Source organism: Ricinus communis, chromosome 1, assembly GCF_019578655.1.
Source record: "Ricinus communis isolate WT05 ecotype wild-type chromosome 1, ASM1957865v1, whole genome shotgun sequence".
NCBI lineage: Eukaryota > Viridiplantae > Streptophyta > Magnoliopsida > Malpighiales > Euphorbiaceae > Ricinus > Ricinus communis.
Window position 1 is genome coordinate 11,628,072 of NC_063256.1, and position 19,429 is coordinate 11,647,500.

General features: G+C 33.0%; 1 protein-coding gene, 1 non-coding gene and 1 pseudogene across 3 annotated transcripts; all 3 read right to left on the reverse strand.

Moving 5' to 3' along the window:
* Positions 1 to 26: 26 nt before the first annotated feature.
* LOC107261703 lies at positions 27 to 871 on the reverse strand (annotated as a pseudogene).
* A 6,148-nt stretch (positions 872 to 7,019) lies between these two features.
* Positions 7,020 to 7,126, reverse strand: LOC112535698. The gene has a single exon (XR_003079778.2). It is a non-coding gene; the product is annotated as a small nucleolar RNA R71 (small nucleolar RNA).
* Positions 7,127 to 13,254: 6,128 nt separating this feature from the next.
* Positions 13,255 to 19,425, reverse strand: LOC8286380 (nuclear poly(A) polymerase 1). 2 transcript variants are annotated; one of them, XM_015722787.3, is made up of 12 exons: positions 19,201 to 19,425; positions 19,021 to 19,098; positions 18,709 to 18,816; positions 17,530 to 17,592; positions 17,271 to 17,432; positions 16,798 to 16,911; positions 16,638 to 16,700; positions 16,227 to 16,556; positions 15,271 to 15,435; positions 14,209 to 15,165; positions 13,745 to 13,821; positions 13,255 to 13,594 (listed from the first exon to the last, which is right to left on the reverse strand). In XM_015722787.3, the coding sequence occupies exons 1-12, from the start codon at positions 19,324 to 19,326 to the stop codon at positions 13,549 to 13,551; spliced, it is 2,289 nt and encodes a 762-aa protein (XP_015578273.1). In that variant the 5' UTR covers positions 19,327 to 19,425; the 3' UTR covers positions 13,255 to 13,548. The 2 variants fall into 2 exon arrangements, with proteins under 2 accessions (XP_015578273.1, XP_015578274.1); XM_015722788.3 differs by lacking the exon at positions 19,021 to 19,098 and having other exon boundaries at positions 19,201 to 19,357.
* Positions 19,426 to 19,429: the final 4 nt, after the last annotated feature.

Consider the following 19,429-nt stretch of genomic DNA (forward strand, 5'->3'; position numbering starts at 1 on the left):
ATTTTTTTTAAACATTTCAAACAGTCGTATCAAATCTAAATATTACTTTAAAGATTTTATACGCATGACATAAAATTTAAAAATTAAGAATAAAAATATTTCCATTAGTTAAAATAGAATAATAAAACATATTAGGTCTAATTCTCAGTTCAGTTGAAGGCAAAATATTTATACTGATAGAAAATTTAGAAGGGAAGGGTATATGTTCTTTTTTTCATATTCACATGGTTTGAACTTGAAATGGGTACATGAAGAGTCAATGGTGCTTGTGATGATTGAATCACTGCCTGTCACTTTGCTCTTTCATCGAGCGAGTATGAAGCTGCCGTGAAAAACTTGTAGTTGAGTCCAAGAAATGTAGAACAAAATACATCAAGCAGCAGCAGACAAACATGGGTATTGGCCCGAAGATCCATAGAAACAGAGGGAATGATACAAGGGATCCAAAAAAAAAAAGCTTCCTTTATTCAAGCTTCTGATAGCATACTCTATTTGGGTACGTTTTGCCTTTTGATGTAGAGGGAAGCAGTAGCCAAAGAAACTAACATGGGCATAAAATATCTAATTGACTGTACATTGCAAAGAAAGGCAACAAGGAAGCATAACAATATAGTAAAATACTTGACTGACTGAAGAAATAGTGGAGCTGTGTTGCTTCCATATATCAGTTGTGAAGCTGTGCTGCTCTCGAAGACACTGATCAGAGTTATTGCTGCTGTTGCCAAAAGTGTTGATACCATTATGATGTTACATACTGTTTGAACTGCCAATACACCATTTGCCAAGGAATCCTGAAATGACATATTGTCAAAAGACATAAACTAATAATATGGTTTACGACGCTCGATACCTAGCTCAATTGGTAAAAAATTTTGACTCTCGGTTGTGAGAGCTTTCAAAGTCGAATCCTCTCCTCCATACTAATTGAAAGTGTAAGAAAATAAATATATAATCCATGACCCGTTGGCCTTTCCATGAATTAAATATATATATATATATATAGTTCAAGTGTTTAGCAACAATACAGGACCATAAGCAACATCAATACTTAGAATTTATATGCCTGACAGACTTGCTAAGAAGTAGCTTCCTAATGATCCAGCAAGCATCTTATTGCTCAGAAGTAGCTTCCTAATGATCCAGCAAGCATCTAATCTATGCCACTGAACGATTAGCTCATCCTCACGAGCAGTGCCTGAAAGGTCTAGTTTTAGTATTACGATCTCCTTGTAAAATTTCATTTGTTTACTACACGATTTTCAGATCTCAAAACTCTTTTTTTACAGATAACCAATAGTCTGTGTCATCAAGACGATCTAGGAAACTTAACAATTGATAGTCCCTTAATTAGTATTCAAAAATACTAGGCCAAAACTGCAAATTTATACCATAAATAAATTCAATAGCCCTCATGAGGCTGCACATTCATCTCCAACAAAACTTTAAGGAACAAATATCACAAACAGGTTTTTGTTTCCACTAAAGTTTAAGATTTTACCATAATATAACCAATTTTCAAAAATTGTTGCATCTCATAGGAGAAAGAATGAATACATACATAACTATATAAAGCTAGACAGGATTGAAGAGTGTAATGAAAAGAGAGAAGGCTAGCCACTCCTTATCACCAACAACAGAGCTACATGAAGATATTTTAAAGGTGGTTCATATTTTTAATAAATGAAAAGACTTACCTAGATATTTTGAGTATATGATTAATAACACATTTTATTTTTTTCTTACTGTAATTAATGTTTTTGTTTTATTTTTTTAATTTGTAAAAGGTCTAGTGGGCTGTGGACTATACAATAGGGGTAACCATCCTCTTACACTCGCTATAAAGGTGAAATTTCACCTGGTGGAGACTTGAACTTAAAATTTTCACCTCTCAAGAGTAATTGCTCTTGCCACTTGAGCTAGGCCTCAAATGTTAAGTATTTTATATTGCCAGCTCAATGTGCACATGTATATAATATATAACATTATAATAGTAGGATGTATACATCTCAACTTATAAGAATGTACGATATTATTTCATACGTTAGGTAAAATATACTTAAAAATGAAAAACTGCGTAGGATAATAATTAAATACTTGAGCAATATTTTTCAGTTTAAGCAATATGAGAAATATAATATGCTTAAAAATATTTTATAATTGTGTGACGATAAATATACCTAAGGATAAACTAAGGATAAAGTTTCCAACTATGGATACTATTTTTTTCTCATAGATTTATATCCTAACATGCATGAAATAAAAGTTCAAATATATTTAACAATTGCATAGTTCAAATATAAATTATAGTTCAATAGTTATTCAACATGATTCCAATAATGTTCTTAAGATCAATTCTACATTCTAAGTTGCTTATTTTCTATTGTTACATGAACTTTCATATACAATATTTATATGCCTAAGAAATTAAAAAATCATATACATGCATAATAAGAATATCTTAAGCTTAGACCTTATTGATGCCATATTAAATTTGTTGAATTGATTCATCGTTGCATATGAATAGGATTAGTATTACCAACCAAACATGCCTTTTAAATTTGACGATCATGTGATATGTAATTAGGAGTAAGCAATTCGTGATATGTAATTTTTCATTAGCTCCAGTAATTTTTTTATATGGACTTATCTAGTAATTTTCTTATTAGGGCCCATTTGGCATTTTCTATATAAGTATCAATATGATAATTATCCGTACAAATTAGTCCACTGTTTAGGAATTTATCTTCTTGCTTTTCACCTGTACTTATTCTGCACCTTCCGTCAAGGGACCTATCTAATAGTTCTATTAGAGACCTATTTTGTGATTGTCCTCTCAAATTCACTTTTTAATTTTTCACTCGGTAACTAATCGGTCCAAATTATATATAAATATTTAAGGGTATGGATAGATATTCTTCATGATTTTTACAAAAGTTAATTTTCAGTTTCTATTTACTTGAGGACAAGTAAAGGTTTAAATGTGGGAGTATTTGATCGATCCAAATTATATATAGATATTTAAAGATATTTTAGAGCTTTAATTATATATTTCTATATATAATATGGTGAAAATATGTGTTTTTACCTCACTTAAGCTTAATTGTCTATTTTTAGGTAGTATTAACCAAAAGAGAAAAATATGGAGCTAAATACTCAAAAAGAAACTTAATTGGATATGCTTGTGTCAAGGCTCAAGTTTAAGACGCATAGACTGTTAATTATAAGTCCCAAGGGACATTTTAGTTATTTTGTATAATTATTAGGATTTATATTAAGAGTTATTACAAGACCCACATTTATTATATTGATTGATTATCTAAAGTGTCTTGTGTTTGTTAGTTGGTTTTGTGTTTTGTGATTTATTTTGTTTATGTGTTTTTATTTTGTGTTTTGTGTTTTGTATTTTATTTATGTGTTTTTTTTTTTTAAAAATTTTATTTTTAAGTTTTTTTTTTAATCTAATTTTTTTTTTTGTTTTATATATGAAGAAGAAAACTAAATCAAGCGATTCATAAACTCAGAAGATTGAAGAAGAATCAAAAGAAGAAGTTGAAATCATGGCAAACCCACCAAGAGAAATAGGAGTTGAAAGACTAATGGCTAAGGCAGATTATGCACGGCCTATAATTAGTAACATTACTTCATGTATAGTTTTAGGTGATACATCTAGGAATTATAAACTAAAGAACATTCATTTTAATATACTTCCTTTATTTTATGGTATGTGTCACGACCTGACTTATGGACCCGTGACCAGCACTAGGAAATGGGTAGGCGTAAGGCCACCAAATCCCGTAGTAAGCCTAACCATTCACTAACTCAAACAAATTAAAATCTGAACACAATTCTAAGCACTTTTTCATAATTAAACTTATATCAACAGGTATTATAAATTAAATTCAGTCCGCCAGCATAATTAGGCGAGACTTGAATTTATATAAAATTACAACTGATAAGTCTAAAATCTCTACTGCGGAGAATCTAAAATTTTTACAAGTCAAACATATCAAAATCAGTTACATCAACCCGATGATGAAGGAGTCGGATTGCTAGATAAGAATTGCGGGAAGACTAACAATCACCTGAAAAACTGTGAAAATTGAGACTGTCAGTCTCGAGAGTGAGTTAAAATCATATATCCCAAAAATGGATATAAGCACTTCAATAAAATATTTGCTTAATTTAAAATAAAAACACATGTCATGCTATGCATCTGCAAATTAAAATAAATAAATTTTTATTTCATACCACGGAACGGAATACTTTAGCAGAACCCTAATCCCAACACTAACATCTCGACTCTTTAATTCTAACAGAACTGGCGCCCAGAGAGCGAAGCTCGACCAAGATCCTTAACTCTAGTCCGGTCACACTATCAGTCTTAGCCTTTCGGCTCTCTTACTCCAATAAGACTGGCGCCTAGAAGCTCGACCAGGGTCCTTAACTCCAGTCTGATTACTTAGGTTTCCAAATAAACCGGTGCCTAGAGAGCAATGCTTGACCAGGGCAAATCCTAAATTTACCTTTTAAAATTTACTCTTTTTACTATTTGTTTCAAATTCCTATCGGTGCAACTTATCAAATAGCATGTTCTATAGCCGTCCCATCTCGAGTCAGCACGAAATTAATAAAATCATAATGCATAAAATGAAACATATATAAATAGTAAATAACTCTATAATTAAAATATTAATCATATAACCAGAGATATCGCATAAAAATCTTACCATGACAGGTGAATAGATATATGACTTTAATTCACAGATCTGACGACCTCCTAGCTCTGCTTCGATGCCTCGAGTGGAGCGAGCCGAACTAACGAATCATCTCTTTCTGAACTCCTTTTGATTGTTATCACATTGACAAATTTCAATCATCCTTCCATTTTCAAACATCAAGGCACATGTCTAGATCATCAGTAGCAAATATGCACAACCATGCTCCAAATAGACCATTATCCACTCTAAATCCATTACCGACAGAATCAGGATGTGCCCCAAAAAAAATATCTCGAAGATGATAACCCACAATTACATTAGAATAACCTAAATCATCATACCCACCCAAACCTAGTGCAAGCCCAACCAACAAGCACACCAAAATTTTTGACTAATCTTGTATGATAAGGCGTTTAAGAACTCTATAACTCCTGCTTTTACATAACAATTAACCATCTCAAATTCTATAAATAAAAAACTGCATTACTAATGCCAACATTATTATCAGCATTAACAACTTTTGCTTTTGATGAGAATAACTAATTCCTGCAAATCCTCACAACTAAAAAAAAAAACATCAGCAACAATATCATGCCCAAAACCATATCCAAAAGTAGCGAGCTGTGCAAGGAAGAAGGGTAATGCTTGAGAAGAACAAGAGCTAGCTTAAATAGAACTCTATTCCTTACACCTAACACCATTGTAGCCGACGCTGCAACCGCCACCTGTAACTTGTGATCTTTCTCAACCCCATCTAATTCCCCCACAGTCTGATCTCCTACCGGAAGCGAATGCTGCCCTATTTTTCTGCTTCATTTGAGCCCTACTTATCTGCTTCATTTCCGCCTTAATTTTCTGCTTCATTTCCGCCCTCTGATCGACCCAGCACCGCCTCTACTAAGAACAATAATTTGCATGCTGGAGATCTTAAGAATATCCCTAGCCGATGATCTGATGAGAGATTCCAATTTACAGGGAGAGATACAATTCTAGTCTTTGCGGCCACTACTGCATTGCATGGCGTCCTCATTGCCTGCACCATCGACTCCCGTCCTTATTGCATGCACCAAAATCTGTTGTCTTTATCGCTTGTCGTTCATCACTCACCATTCGTCGCTTGCCATTTGATACCTGTCTTGAATATCAGCATCTAGTGCTTCCCTCAGTTCTTCCACGAACTTGTCTAACACTACTTTATTCTTAATGACATCTTATTATTCTTTCTCTTCAACCAACAACATGCTTCTTCAACTCAACCTCTGCAAACATTGTAATCGAAACAGAGTAGCTTCCCCCAGCCACCCCTTCTTTTCTTTCTTTTCTTTCTTTTCTTCTATCGCCAATAGGTCCCCTAACTTTTGTTTACTAACCATTTAGTCCCTCAACTTCTTTAATTACCAACAATTTCGTCCAGCAAAATTCCTGACTAACCCTTCAACTTTTCTTTAGCTTTTAATTAAGCCCCTAACTATTTAATTTGGGCCAAAACAGAATTATTGAAAATATATAATTACTTATTTACTCTTGTTTTTAAATATAATATTACCAAAAAGCCCTTGCCGACATACTTAATTACAAAAATACCAAACATTCAAATTTTCATTAAAATTTCATATTAATAAGATTATATTCTTAATCCTCATTCCAAAATAAATTTCCAATTTAATCCTAACACAATTAATTTAATTAACCAATTTGCTAAATATTTTTCAATTAAAAATTAACACCATTAGCTAATTAAAATGTCATTTCCCCATTAATTCTTTTATAAAATATCCTTTACTAATTCTTTCATAACTTTCAATATAGAAATTAATTTATATATTCATATTGGGAAAAAAATTGAATGACCAAAAATATAATCTATTTTTCAAAGAATTTACTTAATTAATTTCTTAAAAATCAAACTAATTGGATATAGAAAATAGCTCCCTTATTTGTCTAGTATTAAAATTATATTTAAATCATTCCAATTAAATCAAATAAAAATAAAGTAAAATTGATTTAAGTGAAACTCATTTATTTATTATTACTAATATTATTATTATTAAAGAAAAATTTCAGGTATTACAGTATACCTAGTGAGGATACATTAACATTCATTAGAAAATTTTATGTCATAGTTCATACTTTTCCATTATCTGGACTTAAATAAGGATTAACTAAGAATGGGGTATTTTCCTTATTCATTGAAAGAAAGAGCAAATATTTGGTTAATGACCTTACCTCCTAATTCTTTGAGAACTTGGGATGAAGTTTATCAAAAGTTTATGAGTAGGTTTTACTCTTCAAAAAACTAAAAAATTAAGAGCTGAATTTTTTAATTTTTATCAAAAGAATGTTGAATCTTTTCATGAAGCATGGGATTGCTTCAAATCATTTCTATTGCAACGCCCACACTATCGATTCCCACTCCCAATAATCAATAAATTATTTTATGATGGGTTGACACAACAATATCAATGTATGGTTGATAATGCAGTTAGAAGTGCTATATTAGAAGGGTAGCTGATGAGGTTTATGATATCTTTGAGATGTTAGGAGCCAATTCTCAATAAAAGAGTGTGAGGATAAAAAAGAGTAGAAGTAAATGAAGTAGTAGCTAGTAATGAGATGGTCATGCAATTGGCTGAATTGATTAAGCAAGTTAAGATGCTTGCTTCAACAAAAAAAAAAAACTCACCAAATAATGAGGTATGTGGTATTTGTGGTATTTATGGTCATTATGCTAATGTTTGTTCATCTTTTGATAATTATAGAGGAAATATGTATGACCAAACAAATTTGATGGATTCTTACCAACCCATGCATCCTATGAATGACCCTTATTCCAACACATATAACACAGGTTGGAGAAATCATTCAAATTTTTCTTGAAAATACAATGACCAAAACCTACCACAATTATTGAGAAACGAAATCAATCTCATTACCAAGACCAATATTCTCATTTTCAAAGAGACTTCAATCCTTCCTTTCAAGATCAAGAACAAACTCTTCAATCTAATGAACAAAGAAAGCCAAGTTTGGAAGAAACACTTCAATTATTTATAACGGCTTCTTATGATAGGATGGAGAGGAATGAGAAAAAGTTAGATTCCATTGAGATTTCAATGAAACGTTTAGAAGCTAAAATGGGACAAATTGTTGAAGTTGTTTAAGAGCTCAATAAAGAAAACTATCAAATCAACCTGAACAAGCCAATTCCATTACTACTATTAGAAAAGGTGAGGTTATTGATAATGTAATTACTATAGAAACTGAAAAGAATTCTTCTTCTTATACAGGTATACCTAAAAATGATGGATTAGTGCAAATCAATAAGGAGAGCATACAAAATGAAAAAAAAGTAGAGCCTAATCTTAGGCTTGAGAAGAAAGAAAATGAAGCATTTTCTAAACCTGAATTTTAAAAGGCAGCTCAGCCTTATAGACCACCTATTCATTTTCTAAACCAACCCAAAGAGAGCAAAAAAGGATAAAAAAAATTTTGAAAATATTGAGATGCTCTCCAAAGTTAATACTAATTTACCTTTGTTGGATGTTGTTAGAAATAAGCCAACTTATGCATAGTTTTTTAAAGAGTTGAACACCAACAAAAGACAATATGCAAATAACAAAAAAGTACAAGTAACAAGTGTAATTCTTCAACATCAATTGCCCCTTAAGATGAAAGATCCTGGTAGCTTTACCATTGATATTACAATAGGTGATAAAAAGGTTACGAAAGCCATGTTAGATTTGAGAGCAAGCATCAACTTGATGCCTTATTTGATGTATGAACGATTTGACTTAGGAGAGTTGAAGCCCACCAGTACTTCTCTACAACTTGCAGATAAATCAATAAAATATCCTAGAGGTATAGTGGAAGACTTGCTAGTGTAAGTAGGCAAGTTAATAATTCCTATTGATTTTATAGTGCTTGACATGAAAAACACACCAGCAAGAGATAAAAAGCAAACTATACTCCTTGGTAGATTTCATGGCAACTACTAGAACTGTGATTGATGTGCATGATGGAAACTTTACCATGATAGTTTTAGGAGAAACTATAGAATTTGAAGTGTTTGATTCTCTAACTTTATCTCCTAAATCTACTCTTGATAAGTGTTCATATAATTATTTAGATTATCTTGTTTATGAACAATTATATGATGATATTTCATTCTTAATTGACAAGAGCTTTCGTGACATTTTAGATGTTCGCATTAAAAGTATGAAGCCATACTTGAAAAGAATGGCTTATAACCAAGAGGTGGAGTACGCGGATGAACACCCACCATGAGTATAATTAGGAATGTCTATCTATAAACAATAAACTTAGCGCTTATATTTTTATTCTTATGCATTTAAGTTATTTTTATTTTCTTTTATTTTTAAATTTTAGTATTTTATGTTTACCTTATAAGCCTATGAAGGAAAATTAAGTATCCCTATCTTCTTTGATTCCCAAAAGACAATATTTCTCCTTGTGGGCCAATTAAACTCCTTTAAAAAAAATTATTTTTGAGCGAGCCACGTTGCGGTAACGAAATTTCATACGGGCCCGTAGCAGAGCCACAGCAGGGACGACACAGGCCTGAAGCAGTCAAGCAGCAGTAGAGTCAGCCACGGGTTTTCGAACTCCCCGCGAGTGAGGCAGCCGCGGCACCACCAGCACCTGCGTTCTACCGCGAGGCGTCGAGGGACAGCGAGCCGCGGGGGAAGCCACCTGCGAGGCACGAAGGGACTGCGAGCCATGGTGAAAACCACCCGCGAGGCGCGGTTGCTGCTAGAAGGAGCACAGTCGCGGTAGCACGCAAGGCCGCAACCGCAAGCCGCAACTCCTCCCCAGAAGGCTGTCACCGGTGAGGCGCGAATGACACCGGGAGGTATGTAGCAGGGGCACCAAGGCGCACGCCAGGACCTCGTGGCACATCTGCCAGGAGCTGGCAGCGCCATCCTTCAATAAAATTACTTTAATTTGAATTGTATTAGAACTTAAAGTTGTTAATCTTCCACAAAACACAACAATTTAAAAGTTCCTAATTACAATTCAAATACAATCCTCCCAAACCCCAACCCTCACATATAAGTACATTCTTTTCTCTCTCTCATATTACCTTTATCCATTTACATCATTACCATCATTTCCGCCTCAACATTGATTTTAGCTTTGTAATAGGTTTTTACTTTTGGATTATTTTTGGGACTTCACTATCTAGTTATCGTAGGACATTTATTTTTCACTACATTTTATGTATTTATTTTATAATAATAACTTTTTATTCTATTTTATTTATAAATATTTTATTTTAGCTAGTGAGCTCTTATCAATGATGATTCTCTAAGTTTATTTAAGGTATATACGAGATGATGATTACTTCTGGCCAGTGGCGACTTAAATGGCACTCCAATTTTTCAAGGAAGTATTCTATCTTTTTCTCCTTTATATATTTTTTTTATGTTTAAGACATTAAAGACAATATCAAATTTAAGTGTGGGAAAGAAAAATAGAATATTTCTTTAATTAAATTTTATATGCCATGCCATGAGAATTAACACCTTTGATGAATTTTTGCAAAATTTTAAACTTTTCTACTCAGTATTTTCTTATTATTCTTATAAGAGTCAATGAAAGAATACTATTATGTCGAGTTTTTTGAACTCTTGAGTTTGTTTTTAATATGTATAATGTGATCTCATAAGTTATTTGTATTAAAATGATCAAGTATCTATTCTTTGCATATGGACATGATGAATAGTTTGGCAAATTTGAGTTTGGTATAATTAGAAGTGTATGATTTAGATTATGATTTTCTTGTTACTAAATTGGCTTGCCTAAGTTTGTAAGAATATGATATGGACAAGTTAAAGCTCTAAGTAATATATTATACTCTGCTAATTTTAGTTGCTTAGTAACCGGGGATCTTCATGAATAATGTCGATTTTCGCGTAAAAAGGCAATTAAGATTATGAGTATGCAAATCATCTTGATGTATGTTTTGTTGAGTAACCAGGTCCATTCACTACCCATGTTTGTATTTGTGTAAAGACATAACATCTCAAGAAAGAAACAAATACCCTAAGTATCAAGTAAAAATCCAAGGAGTGTAAGAAAAGAAAAAAATGTATAAGAGCTTCAAAAGCAAGTGATATAAAAAAATATATAAATGTCTATTGATCTCTTGTTATGAATGAAGGTTTTTCCTTTTTGAATAGGATTATGATAATTTGGATTATGCATTATAGTTGTGTCTTTTGGAGATGAATTAGACTATTTATTGTGAAACAAGTGTGAATGATTGGATGCTTGAGTTTTTTGATTAACAATGATTGAGTTTATATTTTTAAAGGAAATTATTATGATTTAAGTGTTCTTGGGTTGACATAATCTTTGCATTAGTGAGATTCTTTTGAATAATATCTTTAAGCTGAGTAGTGATGTTCTTCATGATTTTTGCAAAAGTTAATTCCCAGTTGCAATTTACTTAAGGACAAGTAAATGTTTAAGTGTGGGGGTATTTGATCGGTTCAAATTATATATGATATTAGCTTTAATGATATATTTTTATACATAATACAGTAAAAATATGTGTTTTTACTTAACTTAAGCTTAATTATCTATTTTTAGATAATATTAGCCAAAAAAAAAAAGATATGGAGCTAAATACTCAAAAAGAAGCTTAATTGAAAGGCCCAAGTTTAAGACGCATAGACTACTAATTTAAGACGCATAGACTACTAATTACAAGGCCCAAGGGACATTTTAGTCATTTTGTATAATTATTAGGATTTATATTAAGAGTTATTTATGGGATAGTATTTGGTAGTGATAAAGATACTTAAAATCTTATATATTAGATAGACTTATATTAGGTATACATCTCTAAGGAGACTTATTTTAGTGGAGGACTCTTCTCTATATATATCTCTGCAAAACCTAGTTCCGAAATTAGGAGAGTTTTCTCATATCTGCTCCCTATACCTGCCTACCATTATTTTCTCCATAATTCTCTACAATTTTTCATAAACATTTAGTCTTAGTTTTCATTACTTTTTTAAAAATCTAAGGAGTTTTTCAAGAAGTGGAGAGTAAGGACCAATCTTCTTCCTACTTGAAAGAATCCTGGATCTATAGGGCTTTTACTTTATTGTATTATGTCTTTCTATTTAATATTATGATCATTGGGTTAAATATGTTAAGTTAGTTTTCATAAGTATTTAATTTAACTTTTTAATTTTGTATGAATTTTGTTATTTATTTATTTGATGAATGATCTATTTACCTTCATATATATTAGTTTCATCTATTATTATTGATTGACCATCATATCAATTTAGTAGTAATATTTGTTATGAAAATCTTTAGGTTAAAAGTATTAGAAACATCATCTTTACTTTAAATTTATGTTGGTATAAGAAACTTAGGTTGCATCACTAGCTTGAGTGGCTCAGGGAAAAGGCACGTCATCATCTCATTTATTAGATCTAGGCTTAAATTAAAACAACAGGACTACTAAGTAAATGGGTAGACTAAATACTGTTTTTAGCAAATAGCTTTAAATCATAAGTATTTGCACTTGCATTGCATATTTGTTTATTATTTGGTTACTTTATTTTATAAATATTGTTCATCTCACAAATATTAATTTAGAGTGTTTAGATTTATTTTTATTATTTTGTGTTAATAACTAGTCTCTATAATAAGTGGCCTCATAGTTTCTTAAGAGATCGACCTCATAGTGAACTTACCCTTACTATAAGAACGGTTCGTGCAATTACGAGTACTAAATTAGACACATCAATAACTTATCCAATAATTTTACATCTAAGAACATATTAAATAATTCTTGAAACTTCTATTATTATTTTCCATTAAGAACTCATTTATTAAATTTTCACCAAAAAAATCTAATTTCATTCAAAATATCTTATTATCTGCATCAAGATATATCTAATAATTTTATATTCAAAAAAATATTAGATAATTTTTAGCATGAATTTTATCGTTATGTTTTAATAAAGACTCATCTATTAATTTTTCACCAAAGAACCTAGATAGTAGTTTTTCATTGAAGATAACCGGTTATTTCCATCCAAAATCTCTACTAATTTTCCATCTAGGAATCTATGTAATAATTTTCTATATAGATATCTATCTTATAATTTTCAAACCATTCTATTGTATAATTTTTAAAAGCAACTAATCTAGTCTTTCTTATATAGTGATTATTTTAGTACTTTTTCTTATAAGATCTATCTAGTAATTTTGTATTTAGAGACCTATCCAATACTGAATGACTTAAATTTAATGCATGTCGACCCATGTATAATTCATTTCCTGTTCAATACATATGTCCTCCCTCGTGCAAAGGCATAATCATACTATCTATCTACTATAATTCATGCCATTTTGTGGAGAAAGAATACAATTCAATTTAAGCAAATTATGACCACAATTTGAAGGTGCTTAAAATTATGGATTGACAAGCAATTGGCTTCTCCATTGAGTACGACACTTTGAATCAATCCATCAGATCATATAACAAGAGGAATTGCAAGGCAAATATGAATTTGATATTTGAAACTCTACATTGTTCATAACCTAATTGCATATGCTGCTTAAGAATCTACAAACAGAAAAGCATTGTAAGAAAATACTCTTTTAATGATCCATATTTCATACTCTTATATGTACATGAAAAGAGTGGGCGATTCAAGATTTATTAACACTAAAAAGTTAAGTGCTACAAGAGGGAACCTTTTTTTCCAAAAAGAAAAAAAAAAATCTCCACCATATAAAATCTAAACGTTTTCCTGGCAGCTTTGCTCCAGCCGACACTTGACCCTTATGTGCTTCTGCCATTGGCTTTGCCTAAAGAAGTGAAACTCAACCTAACAGAACATGGAGAAACAGATATACAGTCAGATGTCTTATAAACGCTATGATTAAAAAAAATTGAGACTATCTAAAGTAGTTTCTCTTGGAAAATGAAATTAGAGACACAATTCAATGTGTTGCTCTAAACTAACAAAGCCAATTACCTGATAAGTGGTTTTCGTTGCGCCACAGGTGCTGCAGACGAGATCCCGCTAAAAAATGGTGCCACAAGTTCAGCAGGCTTGAAAACAGAAGACAGACAAGATAAATCAGTACTTAAACCGTATTTATCAAAAGAGAGACCAATGTCAGGTGCCACCCATGTATGCAAGCAGTATACAATTGAGAGTCTAAAAAATAATTAAAGAAAAGCATACAGTGAACCCAACAAAGCACTAATTTTAAAATTGACTACTCTCAACCAAACATAAATCCCCAAAATTCCCATGTTCCTACCCTTTTTCTCACATGAAGAGTGCAAAACATTGCAGCAGATATGTAACACTCAAGTTCCAAGTCATGCAAGCAAAAAAAAAAAAAAAAATTTTAAAAGAAAGGGTAAAACAGAATCTAGCATAGGAGTCTAATAAATCAGCAATCTGAAACTTCTAGACATAGCAGAAAGGACCTCAAGCTCCTCCAAACCGCCATTGGGACACAAAGCAGTGGATGGATCAGTTCCATTGCTGGATATTACTGGTGCGGCGACAGGTGCATTTGGCAATGTTTTAGCAGTTGTACTTGCTGATGACGATTCTATTGGGCTGTCATTTGTGTCTTTTGTATTAGCCCCAGCCCCAAAGTCTTTAACCTGAGTTCTGCATTCAAAGTCATCTTCAAGCTCATCAAGTTCTTGTGGCAAAGCTTGGTTGGTAACATAAGGCCCGGACATTATTGTCTCAATTGCTAGCTTCTCAGCTACCTTAGATGGTGCTTCATTGATACCTAACAAAACTTTATTTGGTGGATTTAGCTCACCATTGTGAGCATAAAACCCAGTTAAATCTTTGGAATTACTAAAGTCATCTGTTAAGTTATTCTCAACTGGTTCATCCCTTGGTTCCCCTACTGCATTTGTACTTGTAAGGAGTAGAGAAACAGTGCCAGCAGAAGGGCTTCCATTATTAACTTCCCCACTCAAGGGAGAAGTAGAATCAGGCTTGGCAATTTTTGTCGCATTTGCTACATTATCATCAATTCGCTTTCTCTTCCCTTTGTCATCTGATCCATCTGAAACCCCTTTACCTTCACCTGACTTTTCTGCTGAACTTCGCTTGCTATCCCAAGTTGTTTTTGATGGACGAGAAGGGCGTATACCACCAGGAAAAACAAAACTAGGAATATTTCTTCGCTTTACATGTGTTACATGGATCTCCATTCCAGGCTTCCATGAGGTATACATGTTCACAGAAATTTTAAATTCCTCAACAGTTATCCTGATATCAAACTGTTCCCCTTCATTTGCAGGAACCCCTTGTTTACGTTGCAAACCCATAAAGTAAGAACAATGCAGAGGTCTAGATTTGTCTGTAAATTCCCCTGGGTGTGGATGGCATTGAAGCATATTGAATGTGTGCCTCTCAATCTAAAAAGAAAAATGAATTGGAATGAGTGATGCACATGAGCACATGCATGCACAAAGATACAGAAAGCTACAAATGAGCGCATAGGAGGATGAGAGTTGCTACACCTTCAATGTGAGCTGACGGAGACGAGATTCAACCCACCCTTTCCACTTTCTTAAATCATCTTCATTTTCTGCACCAATATCGATCTGTAGATAGTTTTTGTATGCATCAAAGAATGAAAAAGATTCGAAAAGAGTATTCCAATCAGCTTTACTTGCCTCCATAGCCTGCAAGCACTAGATACCATCAATTCATGCAAATGGTGATGATGATAATGATAATGATGATAAATGCAATATTGTGTGATGATGCTGAAAAATTACATGTAACAATGAACATGATCCTGAGATAAATCAAGTGAATAAATCCCTTGTCTACTTTGACAAAATTCAATAAGGGTTGACTTGCCCATTCGCTCTTAACAAATAATAGAAAGCGATAAAAACAAGTAAAAACTCCAATTAGATCCCCCCTTAGAACCATAACTACCAAGGGCAGTAAACCATGTCTTATCCCGTGAAGTAGCCGCCTTCTTGATTATTCCTCAGTAGATATCGATGATGATGTTGAACAAACTCATTTCTTCTGTTCTGGTTTCTAATTTTGTTTACTTTTTTCATTAATAGGTGGCCTTTTCCATATAGTATCCCTGGATTAAATCTTTTTACGTTTATGCCGCCTAACCCTTCCTAAGCCAGATGTGCGCAAAATAGAAGAGCAAGCAAACTGAGGACCATTCTTCAGATTTAGACCAACACTGAAAAGTGGGAACAAGGGCAGAAAAGTATATAACCCAATTGAAATCAATAAATAATGGGTTGACTCAGACAAACATATGCAACTGAAAGGTTTCAGCAGTTATGGAATTTAAAATTCCTTAAGACTGTATCTCCATATTTACACATTCTGAATGGGAGAAGCACGACATTTAATGAACGAAGAAATCACTTGGCACTCCTTATTTGTGTAAAATATGAATGGTAGAAGCAAAAATATCTCATCAACCACAAAATCATACCTCACAAATTTCATTCCCCCTTTGAAACTCTTCGGACATTATGCGCAAAGTGCTGGCCGATACATTATAACTAGAATTCATGGAAGGATAAGCAGGAGTAATGATAGGCATCAAATGATACCGGTCCTTTGGATTTCTTCTAGGATCCCAAACTTGAAGACCAAGGGATCCTTCTTCAATAGCACAGAGCATCACTGGATTTGGCCAACGCCACTGAGTATATACCCTGAAGAACCGAGACACTAGCATATTTGGCAGTGCATTGGGAAATAGCTGGCATATGCGAGCAACAAGTAATGCCCAATTTATACCACCTAGAAACCCTGAAACCTGAAGATGACAAACAGACAATTTTATGAACATAAAAGAGAATAAAGCATTAAATTTTAATACGGCATTATGTTTTCATACATTTGAATAAACACCACGGCGTTTTGCCCAGAACCTCATGCATCGCAATGTTGTGCGGAAATTCTGCACTCCAGAAAAGAAATGCAATTAGAGACAACTGTGAAAAAAAATTAATTGGAAAAGAATAAGAGTGTGAGAAGACATAAATTAATGCCAAAACCTGGATATTTGGCACCAAACGCAAAATCTGATCAGTAACTCTACAACCATTAAGACTGCGTACAGTTTGTTCATCTGCATTTTGTAGTATTGAGTCCTGTGAAATATCTAAATCCTGTGACAAATTATCATGTTAAAACAAAAATTTCCAATCAGCAAAGTTTAATAAAAAAAGAATAAGATAAAATCAGAAAGAGTTATATATAAGAATCATATTAAACAGTCACAGGCAGAAAATAGGTTCCCTAAAGAAGTTTATAATCAGCCCACTGCAAGGCAGTCATGTAAAGCTTTTACGCTTTAAAATGAAATATGTCGTCATAGATAGCCAATAAAAACCAATGTAAGCTCAAAATAAATCAAGTACAAATCAAGTGAAACAAAGAAAACAAAGAATGTTCAACAAATAAAAGGAAGATTGTTTTCAATACAAAATGCACAGAGAAAGAAATCCCCGATTAAACAGACACTTACCTCAGGAATCACCCAAAGAGACAGTTTTGCATAAAGAAGATCTATAGAAACGCCCTTAAACTTGAATTTCAACACTGGAACATGTGCATCAGGCACAGGATGCAACTCTGTCACTTCAGGCATCTCAGAAAGCATCCTATGTAACTCGCCAAAAAAATCTTCCTGCAACCAATGTTAGAAGAACTTTTAAATTCAATAACCATTTGCAAAACTGAAATCAAAAATTTCTGCACCATAAATAGGCAAGAGCTGATCGCACTTCTCGTGTTGCATGTCTTGGTCCCACACAGAGTGTGTCTATATCTGCACCAGGGCCATGCACCTAGAAAAATAGAAAGAGAGAAATAGTTGAATATAGATACTCAACCCAAACAAAAAAAAAAAGAACTAAGCTGATAGAGACTCAACACAAAAAAGTTAAGTACTATATCTAAACATTGAAAACACTAATCTGAGTGTCCACCAGAAGACGGCGCATCCTTTTGTGTCTTTTAGTTTTACATAAAGGAAGACAAGTTATTGCTTTATTTTTTGAATTACAATAACAGAAACAAACAATTCAGTAGCAGAACATTTTTGCTCTTTCTATCCCTTTTTGAAATTGAAATGCAAGACAAACAATGAAAAGATATATCAAGAGGACATAATGCTTTGTATATCATGACCATAGCAGAAAATGCATAACGGTGAAAACAATTTAATTAAAGGCTCTTCTTCATTTTCATTTTAGTTATTTATTTGTCTCTGAAATCTAAACCGTGTTTTGTATTTATGTCTAAAGTAGATTTCTTCAAAATGTGTACAGCACTAGTTACTAATGCATATAACCACAAGTGCACATTTGCAAGTATCGTTCACTAGGTTTTTCTTTATCCTCTCTTTTTCTCCTTGTAAGTCTAGACTCTATTTTCTTTAAGGTTGACACAATTGCTATCTCTTTAAGCCCAATCATGCCACTTTCATTTCCACATAAACTATACGGACTTAGAAATCAACTTAATAGGCCTCTCCCATCCCATGGTTCCACCAGTGGGGAAAGAAAATTGTGACAGCAGAGAAGCCTCCACTTAATGGACAAAAGCCAAGTCCATCCTTTATCTGGGAGGAAAACCCAACTGCCATCATAATAATTCGTGCGCCAAAATGTAAACCAAGTGTCAAAGGTGTATGAAGTATGAGCAACATTAATATCAATATGGTAGCTATAATTACCATTGGAAAATGAATCCAACAAAGAATCAAGGACATATTTCCTGTATATGACATCAATGTGTAACAAATTTTGCAAGGATTTCTAACCTCACTGTCTCATATGCTAGAAGATGCAAAAGAACCAAACTAATTCAAATAAATTAAACACTAATAGTATCAACAAAAACTACATAAGCTAAATGGACAGTTGCAAACAAGGAATTAAAAGATAAGGTTAGTAGCATACGCCAAGCCGATAAGAACCAAAGGTGAAAATCTTAGCATTTGCTTCTTGCACTAGTTGCTCATTCAACCCTTTTGCGCGGCTAATCACTTTGACCCAATGCTTCACAATCTGTTCCAATTTATGTCGTTGTTACCAACATGAAACATACTTTAACAGAAAAAGGACGAGATAAAGTTCTATTAAACTCCTACGAAAATATAGTAAAATTCAGCAGATGTGATACAGAGATCAATTGGGTACTTTCCCATGTTAGGAACAAAAGCAGAAACAGAAAATTAAAAGAAACTTGGCTTCAAAGGAAATAATTTCAACCTGGTCTAGTCTCCCAAGCACTTCCTCTCTACTCACAGACTCCTCCCGACTCTCATACAGTCCCATGTCTTGCAAAAACTAAACATGCCACGCATAATACTCATTCAGTCAATATACATAACTACTTTGAGAAACAAAATAAAAAAACGGCAAATAGAATACACAAAGCCAGACATAAACCTTTTCAAGTTCGCGCGACTTTATCAAATCATACTCTGTAGGTCCACCCAAGGATATGGGGTCTGTAATGCCTAATCGCAGTTGCTGCTGCCCATTATTCCGAGTGCTTAATCCTGGGCTCCCCATTTGTGATAGTTCTTTTTTTTTTTTTGTATATTTTATTGTTCTCTTGTTTCTTGTTTTTTATTTTTTTTGTTCTATTTCCCTTTTTTTTATATGGGGGAATTCA

Coding starts and splice junctions, on each gene's coding strand:
- LOC8286380 (XM_015722787.3), bottom strand. CDS start 19,326: ATGGGGAGCCCAGGATTAAGCACTCGGAATAATGGGCAGCAGCAACTG. Junction 16,557..16,637: donor GCCGTGGTGTTTATTCAAAT/GTATGAAAACAT, acceptor TGTCATCTTCAG/GTTTCAGGGTTTCTAGGTGG. Junction 15,166..15,270: donor TCCGTCAGCTCACATTGAAG/GTGTAGCAACTC, acceptor TTTTCTTTTTAG/ATTGAGAGGCACACATTCAA.